A 16,040-nucleotide genomic window follows, 5' to 3' on the forward strand; every position below is an offset into this window, starting at 1 on the left:
ATGGGGGGGGGGGTGGGGGGAGGGGGCACATTGTGTGAACGTTAGTGCGTTTATTGGTTTAAAACTGAGATTATTCCACAGGTATGCCAACCACCAAAGTCATAGGCTCAGCTGGCGCCATTTTTGCAGCACATCTCGCCCGTAGCCGGTCGTATATCCTCGTACAGCACTCACGAGATACGGCGACAAGCAAATGATGAAATACCGTGCAATGAAGCGGTGCCGACCAAAAAATGACGCATGCTTGGAGGCACTGGGAAGACGTTCATGTCATGGAAGTGTCAGCTGCACAAGTCATTTGAAGTATGCGACAGTGGGAAGCGGTGGTCATAAATAAGCGAGCGCGTTGCTTCGGCGTGGTGCTAACAAAGGAGCATTTAGGAACTTACTCTGGCAGCAAAAGTTAAGCCTATTTTTCCTCCGCTTTGCGTAGCAAATTAAAAGAACACGAATACCTTGCTGTCACCCGTTGATAATTGGGGGGTATTATTAACGATGCGCCTTTAACGGTGCGCACACTCCTAGACACCCTTTGAGTGAGGGGGGGTAGCTGTTCCGGTCGCAAAGGAGATGCCCGCGACCTGCGTGGCAAGCTTAGCCGGAATTCAACTACCGTGTAGTGACAGAAGGCGGTGGCCGTTTGGTGCCCAGCGGTCGCCGGTTCAAGCCAGAGTAAGGTTCGGAGTCAGAAGTAACAAACGAAACAGTTTATGCACAGCAAGAGACGATACAAAGGAATACACAAGAACACTTCAAATGCACAGACGAGAGGTTTACAGAAAAACAATCGCTAAGCTTACAACTAGAGAGGTATTCAATAACACAGAGGCTTTACAACACAGATCAAACACGAGAGAAACACATAAACAAACACCAAATTGTTCACCAGGCACTGTTGCAGTCCGACGCCTCGAGAGTCACGATGTGGCCGCCATACAAGACGAGCGCCGCTCCCTCGCAGGTCCGTGGGCTTGCCAGCAGCAGGTGATCCCCGGGAGTTCAGTCGAAGCACTGGCGAACACGCTGCAACCACTGACTCACTGACTGACTGACTACACAAGCGGCGCGGCCTCTTTAAATAGGGCGCACCGCGTCTGTCTGTTAACACGCGCCAAAGCTAGCGCGCACACACACGTAGCTTCGCTGGTTAGATCGCTCCCTTCTCCTCCCGTCGAGCCGCGCGTCGTCATTGGTTAGGTCCCATAGAAAGTTCTCGAAAGGTCTGGCACATTCCAGGCCGATGAACCACCGTCCTTTCCGGGCAATGGGAAAGAGGGTGACGGCAACGCGTACAAAGCTACGCGCTCTCTCGCGCGGGGAAGGAGGCTTTTCTCTCCATGCAGCGCCGCACGGGCCTCGCGCCGTGTCGGCTTAATAAACTTTGTGCGCCGATTTCGTGACACTTGCTTTTAGCAGTTGTTTTGTAAGGTAAGTTGAATGATGGCACTGAACTGATTTTCCACCGTATTGGCCTCTAATCTTCGATCGCTCCATGCGTTTGAGCATGACCCCGTTTAGCACCGTGGCACTGACGCCATGTAGTAGGTATTCACCGCTTCTTATCGGTAGGAGTGCAGTGCATACGTACATTTCATTGTTATACAAAGAACGGCAATTACTGCGCCTTTTTCTTTCTCCCTTAAGGCGATTTTTATTAAAACCATATTCCCTTCCAGCTGCCGACATAAAGGACATAGAACGTGATGAACACGTTAGCTGCATCACCCATCGAGCTTTTGCGTCCATTTTCACCTTGTAAGCATCGACATCATCTTGCTTCATTTCTCAGCCACTTGTATCGATATCTTTTTCTCTTTTGCTATTTTCGATGTTTTTTAGTGTGAACTGTAAAAGTGGTTACGCAACTTTACAATAGGCAACCTGCAATGGAGTTTGCCGAGACATGTGGCGCCACCTGGCGGCCGACGGGAGCTAATACTGAGGCGGCGCAGAAGCTGACGCCGTATATGTTGCGGCCGCTGTGTCCTTCTGCGTTCGCGTTTTGTTATCCCAGTAAGTGTGATTTACTCATTTAGTGACTTCAGTGGTCTCTTGCGATGCTTCGACTACTACGGATGTGAACAAGAATAAATATAAGCGCAAGGGCGGCGAGAAAGACTGCCACAATCACGAAGGAGACCTAAGCGTACCGCTTGCTGGGAGAACCTGGGGAGAATGATGAGAGAAGGAGATATTGGCTGCGAGAGAGTAATGTAACTGAAATTCGTTTTGTTATGGGTCCATTGGCGTACAGACGCCAAGAAGCTAAAATAAGACGATAACCCGTGAGCGGAGGAAACGGTATAAACTTCTGACTCGGGGAGTCGCACGCTGGTTGGGGCACAGTTAAGTTTCGAAGCCGCTCTCCACGCTGTCACCCGCCGTGCTCGTCCAGAGAGCGACGGTCTCTTCAGCTGCTGGCGTTCGAAACGGTTCTCCTCTCACCCGCCGTGCTCGGTTGCGCTGACCGGCGGTCTGTTGAGTTGCACCTGCTGGGCACCTTGGAGTACTACCCGTAGACGAACCAGGTTTACAACATCTTTATTGTACTGGTCTCTCCTCTTTTTTGAAATTGCCTTTGACAGCTCGTTAAATAGACTCCCTAAACACAGCCCCTATCATTGCGCCAATAGGGACGCAGTAAACTCTCTGGGCGGGGCCAATAGGCTCCAGCACAGTTCCTCCTTTCTCCCGTCATCCTGTACGCACAACATCACGCGTGCACATTCCAGAGTTCAAATCCGCTGCCGTGGTCACGTACGTCCTTGCCGGACAGCCCGAGTCCCGTGGGAATCAGCTTCCTGGCCTCCGCGGCTCCTTTACACAAGAGCCCAGCGCGCGCACACACACAAACACACACCTCCACGCACCGTGGATGATCTGCGGTTCGAATAGTGCTGCTGGCCTTGCCGACGCGGGACATCCGGAGTCGTCTTGCGGGCGGGGTTGCGTCGGCGACTTGAAATCCGCGCCAGCCAGGCGATCCGCGATCCAGGGTCACGGGAAATGAACGAAAAGTCACGCACCGCGCTCCGGCCCTCAAGTGCACGCCCCGCAGCTGCGCTCGCGACGAGCAGGCGCCAGTCCAGAAGCCGACGGTGTAGTATGTCGCGTTGATGAGCACAACACCTCCCCACCAAGTGTGCTGCATAAGTCTTTATAATGCAGCCACACACAACACACAAGCGAACAACGCGACGCGGCTGGCGTCAGGTTCAATACCCCCCGCCTTCATACTCGCGGCAAAGTGACTTACGAAGGACAGTTACATCGGCACCCGAATCAACCAAAGCTCTGAGCTGCTGACCCGTGCTCTCTATTGTGACAATACGTTTGTCGCCTGCCTCGTTCTGTCGCCTGTCACTCCCTGTCGCCATCTCCTCGCTAACTGGAATTTCCACTCGAGCAACAACCTGTCTTTCGCCTCTGCGACTGCTACTTCCATTTTTTGTTGAGACAGTTTCTTTTCTCGGGCATTCTCTTGCAAAGTGGCCTCTCTCGTGACATTTATAGCACTGTCGCCCGGGACGCCTCTCAGCCGTACTGCCTCCCAATTGAGATGACGTAGCGGTTCGCTTCTCGGCATGGTGGTTTGCCATTGCGGACGCAGCTAGTCCTACCGCTGACCTACACCTCCGACTCTCTTCGAAGTTCTCTGCGAGCTCTACGAGGTCACTAGGTTTGAGAAAGCCTCCTTTCTCACTCAAGGCAACGTGTGCTCTTGCATCGGCGCTTAAGCATTCCTTCATTCGGTCTGTCACCGCCAGCTGTTTGAACTCCTCAATGGTGCGCACTTTACAGCTGTCTAGGTAGTAGTCGAGATAATTCTCTAGTCGTACGGAGAACTGTTCCCAGGTTTCTCCTGCCTCTTTGCTGCTTGACGAGAATAATCTCTTGTATTCTGCGGCTGACAGTCGCAGTCCGCGAAGAATTTTGTCTTTCAAAGACGCGAAGTTTTTCCTCTCGTCTGCTGATAACCGTACGAGGAGCCCTCGCGCCCTTTCGCTCAACCTCGGTAAAACCAGTCCGGCCCACCACTCGGTCGGGACGTCGTACGAGCATAAAGTCGCCTCCACCTCCTCAAACCATCCAGGCACTAATTGCTCTTGATTCGGCATTGGTGCCAGGACGCCTTTCAATAGGCTCGCGTATTTTAGCCTTCTATCTTCATCTGTTCCAGCATTCGCCGCGACGGTGCTGCCGCTATCGCTAAGCTCCACGCTCTGTCCATAGCGCAATCGCTCTGTTTCTAGAATCAATTTTTGATTCTCTTTCTGGGCCTCTACAATTTTTAGTTGCAATTGCAGTAGTGCCAACTGCTCTGACGTAGCCTCCAGTGTGGAGTCTACCTCATCTTCGCCTGCCTTGCCGGCGGCTGCCAACTCTTCACTCTGATCCCCCTCTGCCATTTTTCCTCCTTCCTTAGCGCAATCGCTCCTCAAAACCCAGGGCTTTGACATAGCATGCGCCCGCAGATGTCAAAGGGGTACTCGCCTGACTGCCGCTGGTGTCCCTTGGGGTGGGTCCCCTTGCGCCGGATTCAAGAAGCTGGGAGCGTCTTCACGAATTGGCTTTCCAAGCGGTTGTCACGGTCAGGCGTCGTCGTTGACGAGGCTCGTAGTGTCGCCGTCGTCGTTCCCGTAGACTCCAGTTCAGCCACAGCAGATCCTGTCGACTGCGCCAGTTAAGTTTCGAAGCCGCTCTCCACGCTGTCACCCGCCGTGCTCGTCCAGAGAGCGACGGTCTCTTCAGCTGCTGGCGTTCGAAACGGTTCTCCTCTCACCCGCCGTGCTCGGTTGCGCTGACCGGCGGTCTGTTGAGTTGCACCTGCTGGGCACCTTGGAGTACTACCCGTAGACGAACCAGGTTTACAACATCTTTATTGTACTGGTCTCTCCTCTTTTTTGAAATTGCCTTTGACAGCTCGTTAAATAGACTCCCTAAACACAGCCCCTATCATTGCGCCAATAGGGACGCAGTAAACTCTCTGGGCGGGGCCAATAGGCTCCAGCACAGTTCCTCCTTTCTCCCGTCATCCTGTACGCACAACATCACGCGTGCACATTCCAGAGTTCAAATCCGCTGCCGTGGTCACGTACGTCCTTGCCGGACAGCCCGAGTCCCGTGGGAATCAGCTTCCTGGCCTCCGCGGCTCCTTTACACAAGAGCCCAGCGCGCGCACACACACAAACACACACCTCCACGCACCGTGGATGATCTGCGGTTCGAATAGTGCTGCTGGCCTTGCCGACGCGGGACATCCGGAGTCGTCTTGCGGGCGGGGTTGCGTCGGCGACTTGAAATCCGCGCCAGCCAGGCGATCCGCGATCCAGGGTCACGGGAAATGAACGAAAAGTCACGCACCGCGCTCCGGCCCTCAAGTGCACGCCCCGCAGCTGCGCTCGCGACGAGCAGGCGCCAGTCCAGAAGCCGACGGTGTAGTATGTCGCGTTGATGAGCACAACAGGCACACTACTCAGTACGCGCTGTAAAATTTGACGTGTACTGGTATATGCTGTGCAAGATCGAGTGGCATACGTTCAGAAAAGCAACAAAGCCGTGCAGCCGCAGCATCGTATTCCAGCCTCATTTCAACGGAGGCGAAATAAAAAAAAAAATTTCGTGGATCTGTGAACCGGATTTCTAATGCGGTGTCTATTCGGAACCACAAAGCCAAAATATCTTAAAAACTTCCAATTACAGATTTCAATAAGCATATTTATCTGTAAATTAGTTCTTAAGGTGCTGAAAAAGTCGAAGTGGCGGAGTGTAGAGGCCCGTGATACTGTGTACGCTGAGAATGGAACTTTGTTCTATCGTTCCGCGCCAAATATTTCTTTCACCGACTGCTCAAGCTACTCAAGAGTCTCTTGTCCCAGACGATAGACTATTTCATCATTAGTAGCAACAGTAAAAAATTCTAACTCTTAACGACCTCCTTTACGAAAGCTTTGCCGTTGAGTGCCAGCATTTCCCGCCGGCTTTCCCCAAGCTTGAGGTACGGAGATACAAAATGCATGCCAGTTATTGTTGTTGTTAAGGGCTTTATTTTTCCAATGGTGTAGGAGGCCCCCTACTCCCCGCCCCCGGCACGCACAGTTTTCGTTGGTGACGCACGCTACAACCGCACAGTGCTTGCAATCGCCACGACATCCGTAGCGGGTACTGCACCATGCCTCCTGTAACTTCCGCGGCACTGTCGAAAGGTGCACCACGAACAATTGTGTTCGTCATGGTATTAAACTTTAAAGCAAAACTGCGAGGAAGTTATTAGGCTGCTGTAATCAAACAGCAAGAACAAAAAAAGAAGAAACGGCGATCAATCTCTTCTCAGGTTCTCTCTGCACTTTCAATGTTTGGGTATGCGGTGTGAACGCAATAGGTAAATGAAAAGCTACGTTTAACACATTTTTCATTCATTTAATTATTTCTTAATTCATCATCACATATCCGACTAATGCCCTGAGAGAATAAATTTCGTTAATAAAAAATTCCGTCTACTCACGAGAAATTCAAAGCTGTGCGCGCGGGTGTTCCGTCGCAAGCGGCGCGCACTTCGCGGTGACGTCGACACCGTTCACGTTTTAAGCATGAGCATACTCGAACAGGCGGTGTCCTTTCGTCAGTATTGGTTTTCGGAAGTAGCTCTGAAGACATTCGATTGCCTCAAAACCGCAGAAAATGAGAGACGAGCTGCTTCTAACCGTACTACGCGAACGCAACCCGACCGCACCGACCTACTCAGATTACTCGGCGCCGCAGTTGGCGGCGCTGAACGCTGCGCTCCACTAGCGCCGCCTGGCCACTGCAGGTTGCCTATGTTTCCCATCAGCACTGTCGTCATTCGCAAATGACCTCAAATTGTACTATGCTGCAGAGATGTGAATGCAGTGACAATTATCCTTGATTGATAAAGGCGCCATAAATCGTCCCACAATTGGTTTGCACCACTGTGCAGCCTACGGTGATCTGAGCCAATTAGAGAAGGGTGCGCTTCTTTATTAAGGAAGAAGCCTTACTAGCCTATACGGTGTACGCACGTCGCAGAATGTGTCCGCAAAATCTGTTCGCAAGATGCATCCCTCAAACTGATACTTAAGAGAGAAAAAATCGTGGTACCGCCACGAGTCGAAACACCATTTTTCTGATTCCTCACAGAGCGCGGTAATTGCTACTTAACGCCGGGCTCGTGAGAGCGTTTTATTCATTCTCTTTGTCTAGCTGTCTAGTGTCAAGACGCCGTAAGGCGCTGAAGGAAGCAACAGCGGCAGTAAAAAAAAAAAAAAATTTTAATGTCAAAAAGCTGCTCTCAAGTAGAGGTTGACGTCAGTGGTTTGATGACGTCACTGAGTCATTGACATATAGTCTTAGGAATTCATGAGTCATGTGACGTCATGGGTTATAAGTCGATGGCGTCATAAGGTATGTGACGTTCCTACCGATGACATCAATGGTTTGATGACGTCACACAGCCAGACAATTATAAGGCTGCTTCTAATACGTACCCAACCATTGCAAATCGTCGGATAGCATTAAATGTCGAAGAGTGGCGATCTGATTTTAACGCAGTGGGTAAGTCGATGCAGAAAGTCGTCTATTCGGAATCAACAGCGTCGCGGCCTGGCTAATGCTTTCACATTCTGCCAATACATTTCCCGTAATGACTTCAAAGTATATTTATGTTCCGCCGCACACGTATCCCGCCACTAGTGGTTTCTTCGCTGGGAAGGAAAAAGAATCAGCCGCAGATCCTACACGCACGAGACATAAGTCGATTGTGCTGGCGTCATGTTATTTGAATGGCGGCGGACCACTTCGCGACAGGCGTCCATAGTCCAGCGTTCGTTCGAAATTTCTATTCTAGTTTAACCAGAAAGTTAAACACTCGCTGTAATCCCCCTACCCCCAAAGAAGCCAAACTATATTTCCAATTACTGCAATAATTGTTTGAAAATGTTTCAACGCTGACAAAGTATTTGATGGTCTTTAGTTGCTGTGTAGTCCTGCAACCTTAGTGTTTCACAGTGCGGCAAACAGCTTGTGAGATGGAGTATAGGAGTTTGAGGCACCTAGCGTACTAGGTTAAGTAAACGAATTAGTTACAGTCACAAAGCATGCAATATTCCGCCGAAATCAAATCAAATCAAATCAAATCAGATTTATTTTCCAACAAGTGCTTCTCCTCGCGCATTCATAAAGTCACTTTGACGTCAGGCGGGGCGTTAAGCAAATGCATCCTTCAAGCGATTTCACCAGTGAACCTGGTAAGGCAGCATACCAGGAGCGTGTTGACTTACCCATTTAGCGAGCCGAAGACACATAGTCAGCACTGTAGATTTAAAAACAAAAGCTAATATAAACATAATTTACCTTCAATTTTTGCACTCGGCGCAGACATCTTCCTACACAGACCCAAAAATACAGCGCAAGCGGTCAGTAATAGTTCAGAAACTGGCCACCATGGAAAGGAAAACTTTTCATAGCTGAAATTTCGCAAACGGAGATGTGCACACATCCACTTGGTCTTCGGCCGTAGTTACAACGTATACGTAAAACCCCTCCCCTGGTGCCTTCAAGGGGATGAACCCTTGGGACATCCTTGGCCATGACGCTGACAGCGGCACTGTACATGCGTACTTTCTCGTGGTAGGTGCTTCTATTGATATGAAACAGAACCTGCCTTGACTACTGTTATAAAAGCAGACCCGCTTTACAGCAGCAGCTAATCGTGTTTAAATTGCCGAAATATGCTTTGACGAAGTTTGACGAATTGCCAAATGCGGCACCCTGCGGAATTTATCATCTCGTCGAGTGCGGTATTTTCCCGAACATGCCAATTTTCAAAAAGACAAAAGGTCAGTTTGGAAGCAGTTATTCGTTCTGCTCGCTCTAGACAGCCTGTTGAAAAACGGCTAGAGCGCAGCTGTAAAACAGTCCTGAGAAGGATGTCTTCCCTGCTCTAGCACCGCAACAAAGCGTGCCATAGCGGAGTATGGTAGTGAGAGCGGCCTCGCTTCTTCTAGTAACATAAACCAGGTCTACTACTCACCACGTTCGCTTCAAAAAGATGTGGAAACACCCTAAAATTGCTCCTGCATATACAACTCCACCCCTCTTAATTCCCGGCCAGCTGTCTACAGCCATCCTTTCCTTTACAATAAAGATTCATTCATTCATTCATTCATTCATTCATTCATTCATTCGTTCATTCATTCATTCATTCATTCATTCATTCATTCATTCATTCATTCATTAAATCCTGTTACGAAAAACATAAAAGTCGCTTGAGCGAGTCATGCTCAACAAATACTGAAGGCAGCAGATTTGCTTGCAGTTGGCAGCTTCTGTGCGGTCTTGGGTAACCGTTCAAGTCTTCGGGAGCATCGGTCACCAGTGATACGTGCTGCGGTCGGCTGTCCGAGCCGTTTTTTGCCTTGTAATAGCGATGCTACTTACGTACTTATGTATGTACAGTTGCCTCTTATGCCCGTTAACCGCGCATCATACTACAGTTATGTCGCGCTGCACTGACTGGAACCAGCTTGCGGGTTAACAAACCTGGTACATGTTATTTGTTGAAGTTGGAAAGAGTGGTTTTGCTTAGGCCGAACTTCCTTTTATTTTCTTTCAAGGAGCTTTATTGTTTCTTCGGAATAATTTCTGAAAATGATGACACGCAGACAACCTGCTTTACTTTCTTTTTTTAATTCCCTGTGTACTGATGGATTATAAACTTGCCGAAAAAAAAAACATTTATTTCAGTACTCACTGGTCACTTTTTACCTAGTGAAAATATTCGGAATTTACGGAGATATACAAAAGATGTAAAACGAAGATAACACTTTTTTTTTTACCTATCAAGGTTAGTAAACGGACGACAGTTACGTAAAGAGTTTTGAATTATCCTCAAAGGTTGTCGGAAAAAATGGCGGAGGTATAAACCTTACTCAACCTTGGTTATAATGAGCGAAAGCACCCGCCGCATTAGATAAGCGGCACACCTGAGGAAAATATAATATTATTCTGTACTTGTTGCAGGCGCTGATACAATGTCCATAGTGATCTGTATTAATGTGGTGTTGTCTAAGCAGGCAATAAAGGGAACAGAGTGGTGCATTCAAGTCTAGTTGGCGTTGTTGGAGAGAGCAGGTCCCGGCCTTTCAAAGCTATGCTCAAACTTTTGTCCCGCACTGCCTATTAATTTTTGGTCGACCGCGAGCATGTAACATGTTTTGGCAACAAAAACTTAATGTGTCTTGCAGGTACTTTATTGCGCGAGGCACTACATCCGAAGCCTTCACTGAACGCTTGCGACGTTCATATGGTCCTCCAGTTTTGAGCCTGTGCGGCGCGATAACTTATTCAGGCCTGTTTCTGTTGGCGGACTAGGTTTGACGCATCTCTATGTCAGACAGTTAGTTGCTCGTTTCTTCTTTTTCCGTAATAGCTAGCTCCCATCCAATTATCAGAACATCCATGCAAAGTAGCTTTGTGAACCTTCTTCCTTGACCTATTGGTTTCTTCCAATTTTACCGATCGGCTCTTATTATTTGGTTCTATGAAATAAGTTTACGATTCAGTGCGTTTTCTAGCAGTTCACTTTTCTCATGTGTACTTATTCTCTGTCTCACGTCAAAATTTATACAAAGCATTATATAGTTCACTCTACTCTAATCGTATGGGGCATGTTGTGTTGCGAAGAGTACGTAAACTGCCGATTTCGCCTCGTAATAAAACGTTTGCCTTTAAACTTTATGCCGAAGTTCCATCTGTTAAAATGTGGCTTCACAAAAAAAAATCTTTTGGTTTCTTCTGTTAATTGTCGGCTATGTGATACATCTGAAACCATCAAACGCTGCTTCGTTGTCTACAAAAACGCGATATTATTTTGGGATGTTCGAAAAAGAACTAAAGAAAGACTTTGTTTTGAATTCTGACAGTGTGCATTACCTAATGGCCTACCAACATGACCATGAACCCTCTGACAGATTTAATTTCCTCCTTGGACTACACAGCCTGTGGAAAACGAGCATGTTAGACCGGAATGCTGACTCTCCCGGCCGTTTCCCCCAGTATTCTTTTCGCCCAGATGGTGCACCAGCTTAGAGACATTTACGAAGACAGTGACTATCAACCCACTTGGCTCCCATTATTGATGTGTTATCTTTCCTTGTCACCGTTTTAGTGGAGATGGTTAAGACATGTTTTAGTTCTGTGATGTTGTGTTGTATATTTCAATTCAACTGGTTCGTCTACAGGCTGATTACTCTGGAAATATAATATATATAGCTCTTTCCTACATTTAAACGTGTGTAATAAATATCATTAAATACCATACTGAAAAAGAAAAAAAAAAAAGAAGCGACGACTGAGGGCTTAAGACACTCGGCTACTGAAACCAAGTACCAGGGTTCGAACTTGGCCTGTTCAGCTCGTTTCGGCTTCAATATTGTTGGTCTGTGTTTGCTTTTGTCTTTAGTGGGAAAGTAATACACGCGGACTAGCTAAATCTCCATAAAAACGATAAGTCCTAGTCTGCGAGCCTTGAAGGTCGTTCGCCGACACTTGGCGAACTCAGGAGTTGAAGCACGGAGAGTCTTCCGCTGTAATACATATTGATACCTTTTTACTCATTTCTCGGGCTTTGTACAGATTGCGGGCGGCATTGGATACTGAGCCCTCAACGTGAAGAATAATACACGCACTCTCATTAGAATTTAGCGTCTTTAACTTTGCAGTTGGCCAACTTTTAATGTATGTTCTAGCAACAGAATGCAGGACTCCCCCCCCCCCCCCCCCCCCCCGTTTTTTTCCTCCACCTCTCTTGTCGAAGCAGACGAGAAAAGCACAACATACTTTACATATTCCCAGCACCTACACCATCTGCAGTTATTTTTAAGGAAATTAAGATTGTCAATATGCGTGGACACGAAAATATATTTCTGAGATGCGCAAAAGCACATCTTTTGCACAGCCGTGATCGATCAGTGCATTCTTTTAATTACGACGAATCTCAGTTGGCGCTACCAGACGTGTACTCTAAGCCTATTTCTTAAGCCACAGTGGTGGTGGTCAGCCGTTTAGGGAAAGATATAGAGACCCTTAGACAGCGATAGCGAACCCCAGGCGGTCATTGCCTCGGTCGAAAATGGAGTAGAAGCTGCCGATGAACGCCTGACCAAGGATCCAGGTCTTCTTAGTGGGCGTGTCAGAGACGGCAAAAGCGCTGAAGCACCTCAGCTTTGTCGAACCTTGTATCTAAGTAAAAAGGAAACACCAAAATCATTTAATGTGTCACCAGGACACTGCGCAGCGTTTAGACATTACTGCACGGCAATGCGTCGAGTTATTTCTATTAGTACTTGCACTTCCATACGCTCTGTGCGTATCTTCTTCTCTATACTATCTTCGACTTATTAGCTATAGTTGTTTAAAGATGCGAAATAATTCGTCTGATTTACTTATGCGATTAGAGCCGCACAATATGATTTAGAGGTGGCATTCGTGAAACTTAAATTTTGGATAGGGATATATTACAAGAATAAATTGATTACTCGTCCATCTTTGGTCAGGCACCGTTATGTCTCTGTTTAAACTTATATCTGGTATAATTCATCGGTGTCAGAAAATTTCCACATGTAATTCTTAACTGTGACCGCTGCTAGTATAACACAACCTATAGTGGGCCTGAGCACACGAAAGGCTCTCAGGAGCTGAAACATATGTGGCAGGAAGTTGCCTCTTTTGTCTACATGGAAGCCTGCTTCGCCCACGTGGGACGTAACTTCGTTAAAATGGAAGTGGCGGGAAATCAACCGAAGCATATCAATGACATTTCGCGCAAGTCAGATAAATAAGTGAAGAACGACAAATCCGGCGCCAAAATACCATATCACAGGGACGAGAAGGAAAACTTTGAATATCTCACCTTGATAACGTACTGATCCGGAGTCATGGTGAATTGCTTTCCACCAATAGTGAAGGATATCATCGGAAACCTCGGAATGTTGGCGCATTTAACCCTAAACTGCAATTAAGAGAGGTAAAAAAAAAATCCAAACCGTTACTTTCAATCTTCGATTCTCAAACAATCCCTTATTTGCTTTTCACAAACATCAACATCGTTACAGCTGACACGCACACAAAAAAGCACTACTTTTTATGCAGCGTACAATCCATAGGCTGCACGTATCCCACGCAAGAAAACTGGAAGTGGCGAACATGTCTATAAGGACAGCTTCGTGTGACGAATAAGAACAACTTTTGTTTTGTCATTTTTTTATTGAAATCTAGACCCAGTTTACGCCAGAATACTTTTTGTGCATTTACTTCTGTTGTAATGTATGTACGGCCCCGTTAAAGGCCGTTACTGCTTCTGCTCCAATCTGCATATTTGTCTGGGATAGATAGACATTGCAATGGGCGAAAGCTGCAGCTCCGAATAGTTCCACTGGACTAAAATGAGGATACTAAAGTATCATTGGCGTGGCCGCCACGTTAGCTGTTATTGTTTGGTCCTTTCAAACTGCGTTCCAATGAATGATCATGCTGTCAAATATCAGAGATACGTACGAATGAATCAGCAAATACAATTTCGTTTAGTCGCGTAACGCTTACACAGTTAACTTGCGAGTGCTTGTTAATAAATACTACTTGCTATATTAAAATGTCAAGTTGAGCTTGTTGGTAACGGCTTGCTGGAATCAGTTTCTTTGGGTTTAAAAACATGGACACTGCTTCTAAGACAACACACAAGGGACACCCTGGGTGCTCTATCCACGTTTACTGCATGCATAGGTGACACGTATAGTTTTCACTGACCGCATCCAAGTGCCTCGCTATTCGCAACAGGTCTAGCCGCAGCCTCCACCCTCCTGCGTGGCATGCGATTGAGCAGATAAAGTATTTATTTCATTGCCAACGCAGAGGAATTAAGGGGTCCTAACACGCGTCACTCGCTTTGGGAATTTGAAATGCTTCAGTTTTTAACACGACACATATACTGCCCTGGCTGTAACTTCAAATTTCGATTCGCTTTCCCCTTGAAGGCTTCATCAATGTCTAAGTGGGGCTTAGACGAAAATAAGAAATATGAGTAAATCCTTCCCATGCAATGACTCGAACCACCTTCCTTCCATGCCCCTGCCAAGCGCGCTAGCTACTACTCCTCACAGACTTCGTGGCCATGTATGATTTTCCAGTCCCGGACTACTTGCTTACAGGTATCGGCTTCCGCTCTGACAGGAAGTAGCGTTATGGCCCCATGACCTTACAAACTCGCGCCATCGTCTGCAGACGAAAGTGTTTGTAAGAATATTCACAAGTGCTGGATGGTTCAGCACACAGCGTTTCGCTTGAAACGCTTTCAGGCCTACGCGCTTTTTGAAAAACCCACGAGACAGGCGAAGTTCACGACAGCATGAGCAAACATTTCCTGCTCGGGTCTTTGAACGTGTCCGTGCGTAGTGAATTACAAGGTAAGAAAGCGAAGATGTAAACTTCAAACGCTTTACAGCTTCTTAGAGACAAGCTACATAGCTCATGTGTCACTGTTTAAAGCATGATATCGTCTGTAGAAGCATGAAAAGTACTCAGAATGCGCACGGAGTCTACCTCAATATGACCGCAAACACGACGCCCGGGAGCCGTACTGGTGGGCGGAGCTTGCTCGCAGAGAAAATGCATGACTCCTGTAGCAAGTTGTCCGGGTCTCTCCGTCGAGTGTGCTCACTGAGAACAAGGCCATAATTCTTCTCGTCTAGCATAAGGACGCCGGGGGACTTTGAGGGAAAGGACAACAACGGTGCTAAGGAGGAGAAGGGAAATTTCAACTGCAACAGGACTGATGTCGCATCACCATCACATTATTCGAAAAGTAATAAAGTTTAATCAATGTCAAACCGTACCATCTTTAAACCATGCAAAGCTATGCTTAATGGAGTTTTCGCTCGTATAACTATACGTTCTAGCCATGTTTAAACCTCCACCAAATTTTTCGCTCTGACGTGAATGGCAGACGTAGCGCCACATCGCAGGAGGCAATATTCGCAACCCTTACAACGTTTTATCGATTCTAATGAATCGCCAATGACAAAACAGCCCTTCTGTGCTCTCTTGCTAATGACGAGACACCTGCGTGTGGTCAGAGCATACGATGTACAGGTGCAGCCAGCCATAATACTACGAAGCATGCTTCTGGTGTTTGAAATTTTCAAACTCCTTCTGTAGAGAAGATACGATTGTCACATTCCTGCTCGAGCGCATGAGTAGTAGCATGTGCTTACATATGTGTATGGTACTTCCTGGTAAATGTTGGATTACACGGGATAAAATATTTTATCGCCTAGGCGTGCCCAGTATTATCATGGCCTGGAGTATACGTCGTGTACGCGTCCGGTAAAAGTTACTTGAAGTCTAGCGGGTGTCCCTTGTGTGTTGTGTGAAATATAGTGCCCCTGTTTCTTAAGCCGCTAAGACAACGACTGCAGCAGGTATTTCCTTACAACCACGAGCAAATTTACTGAGCGGATGTTTGAATGCACACCTTGCTGGTGTTCGTAACCATTTTTCGACAAATTCTGGACTATTTCGTCCAGCGTACATTCCTTTTTGCACTGAAATATTCCATTTAAAATCATGCTCACGTCCCCAGATGGCTGTTCTGTGGCCTTTAGGTATCTGTTCAGCGCCTCGATCTCATCCCTGGGGCCTTCAATGAAAGAGCTTCCGGTGTCCACAATAGCGTCACAGCCTCCGGCGCAGAAGTTCTTGTCCTTCTTCACTTGCATACTATATAGAGAGGAAAGGCAACCAAGCGCTGTAAAGCTCTTCTTGCGCACGACCATGTTTTATTGCATAACAATTTACAACAGTGAACTGAAAGTTATGATATTTGAGTATTTACAGATTTCTTTTTTACATAAATTTACGATATTCAGGGAACAAAATATTTATTCCCGATTATATCGTGAAGCTATAATTCCTTCGTGTTCATCGTGGAGTTGAGAGCGCAAGTGCTTGGCTTTAATTCGTCTGTCATT

General features: G+C 47.2%; 1 protein-coding gene and 1 long non-coding RNA gene across 2 annotated transcripts in view; one reads left to right on the plus strand and one right to left on the minus strand.

The window, feature by feature from the left end:
• The window catches only part of LOC146203291 (uncharacterized), a 431,396-nt gene that overhangs the window by 267,852 nt on the left and 147,504 nt on the right, over positions 1–16,040 (plus strand). The gene's annotated exons all lie outside the window — the stretch shown is intronic.
• Positions 12,103–16,040, minus strand: part of LOC146203292 (lysosomal aspartic protease-like) — a 32,374-nt gene continuing 28,436 nt past the window's right edge. Inside the window, exons 6-8 of the mRNA XM_084587521.1 lie at positions 15,645–15,789; positions 12,929–13,027; positions 12,103–12,258 (exon numbers count right to left, since the gene is read on the minus strand). Of these exons, the coding sequence (XP_084443647.1) occupies positions 12,103–12,258; positions 12,929–13,027; positions 15,645–15,789 (400 nt within the window). The remainder of the gene's footprint in view (positions 12,259–12,928; positions 13,028–15,644; positions 15,790–16,040) is intronic.

Source organism: Amblyomma maculatum, chromosome 1 (assembly GCF_055883805.1).
Source record: "Amblyomma maculatum isolate TAMU_Amacu chromosome 1, ASM5588380v1, whole genome shotgun sequence".
NCBI classification, from domain to species: domain Eukaryota; kingdom Metazoa; phylum Arthropoda; class Arachnida; order Ixodida; family Ixodidae; genus Amblyomma; species Amblyomma maculatum.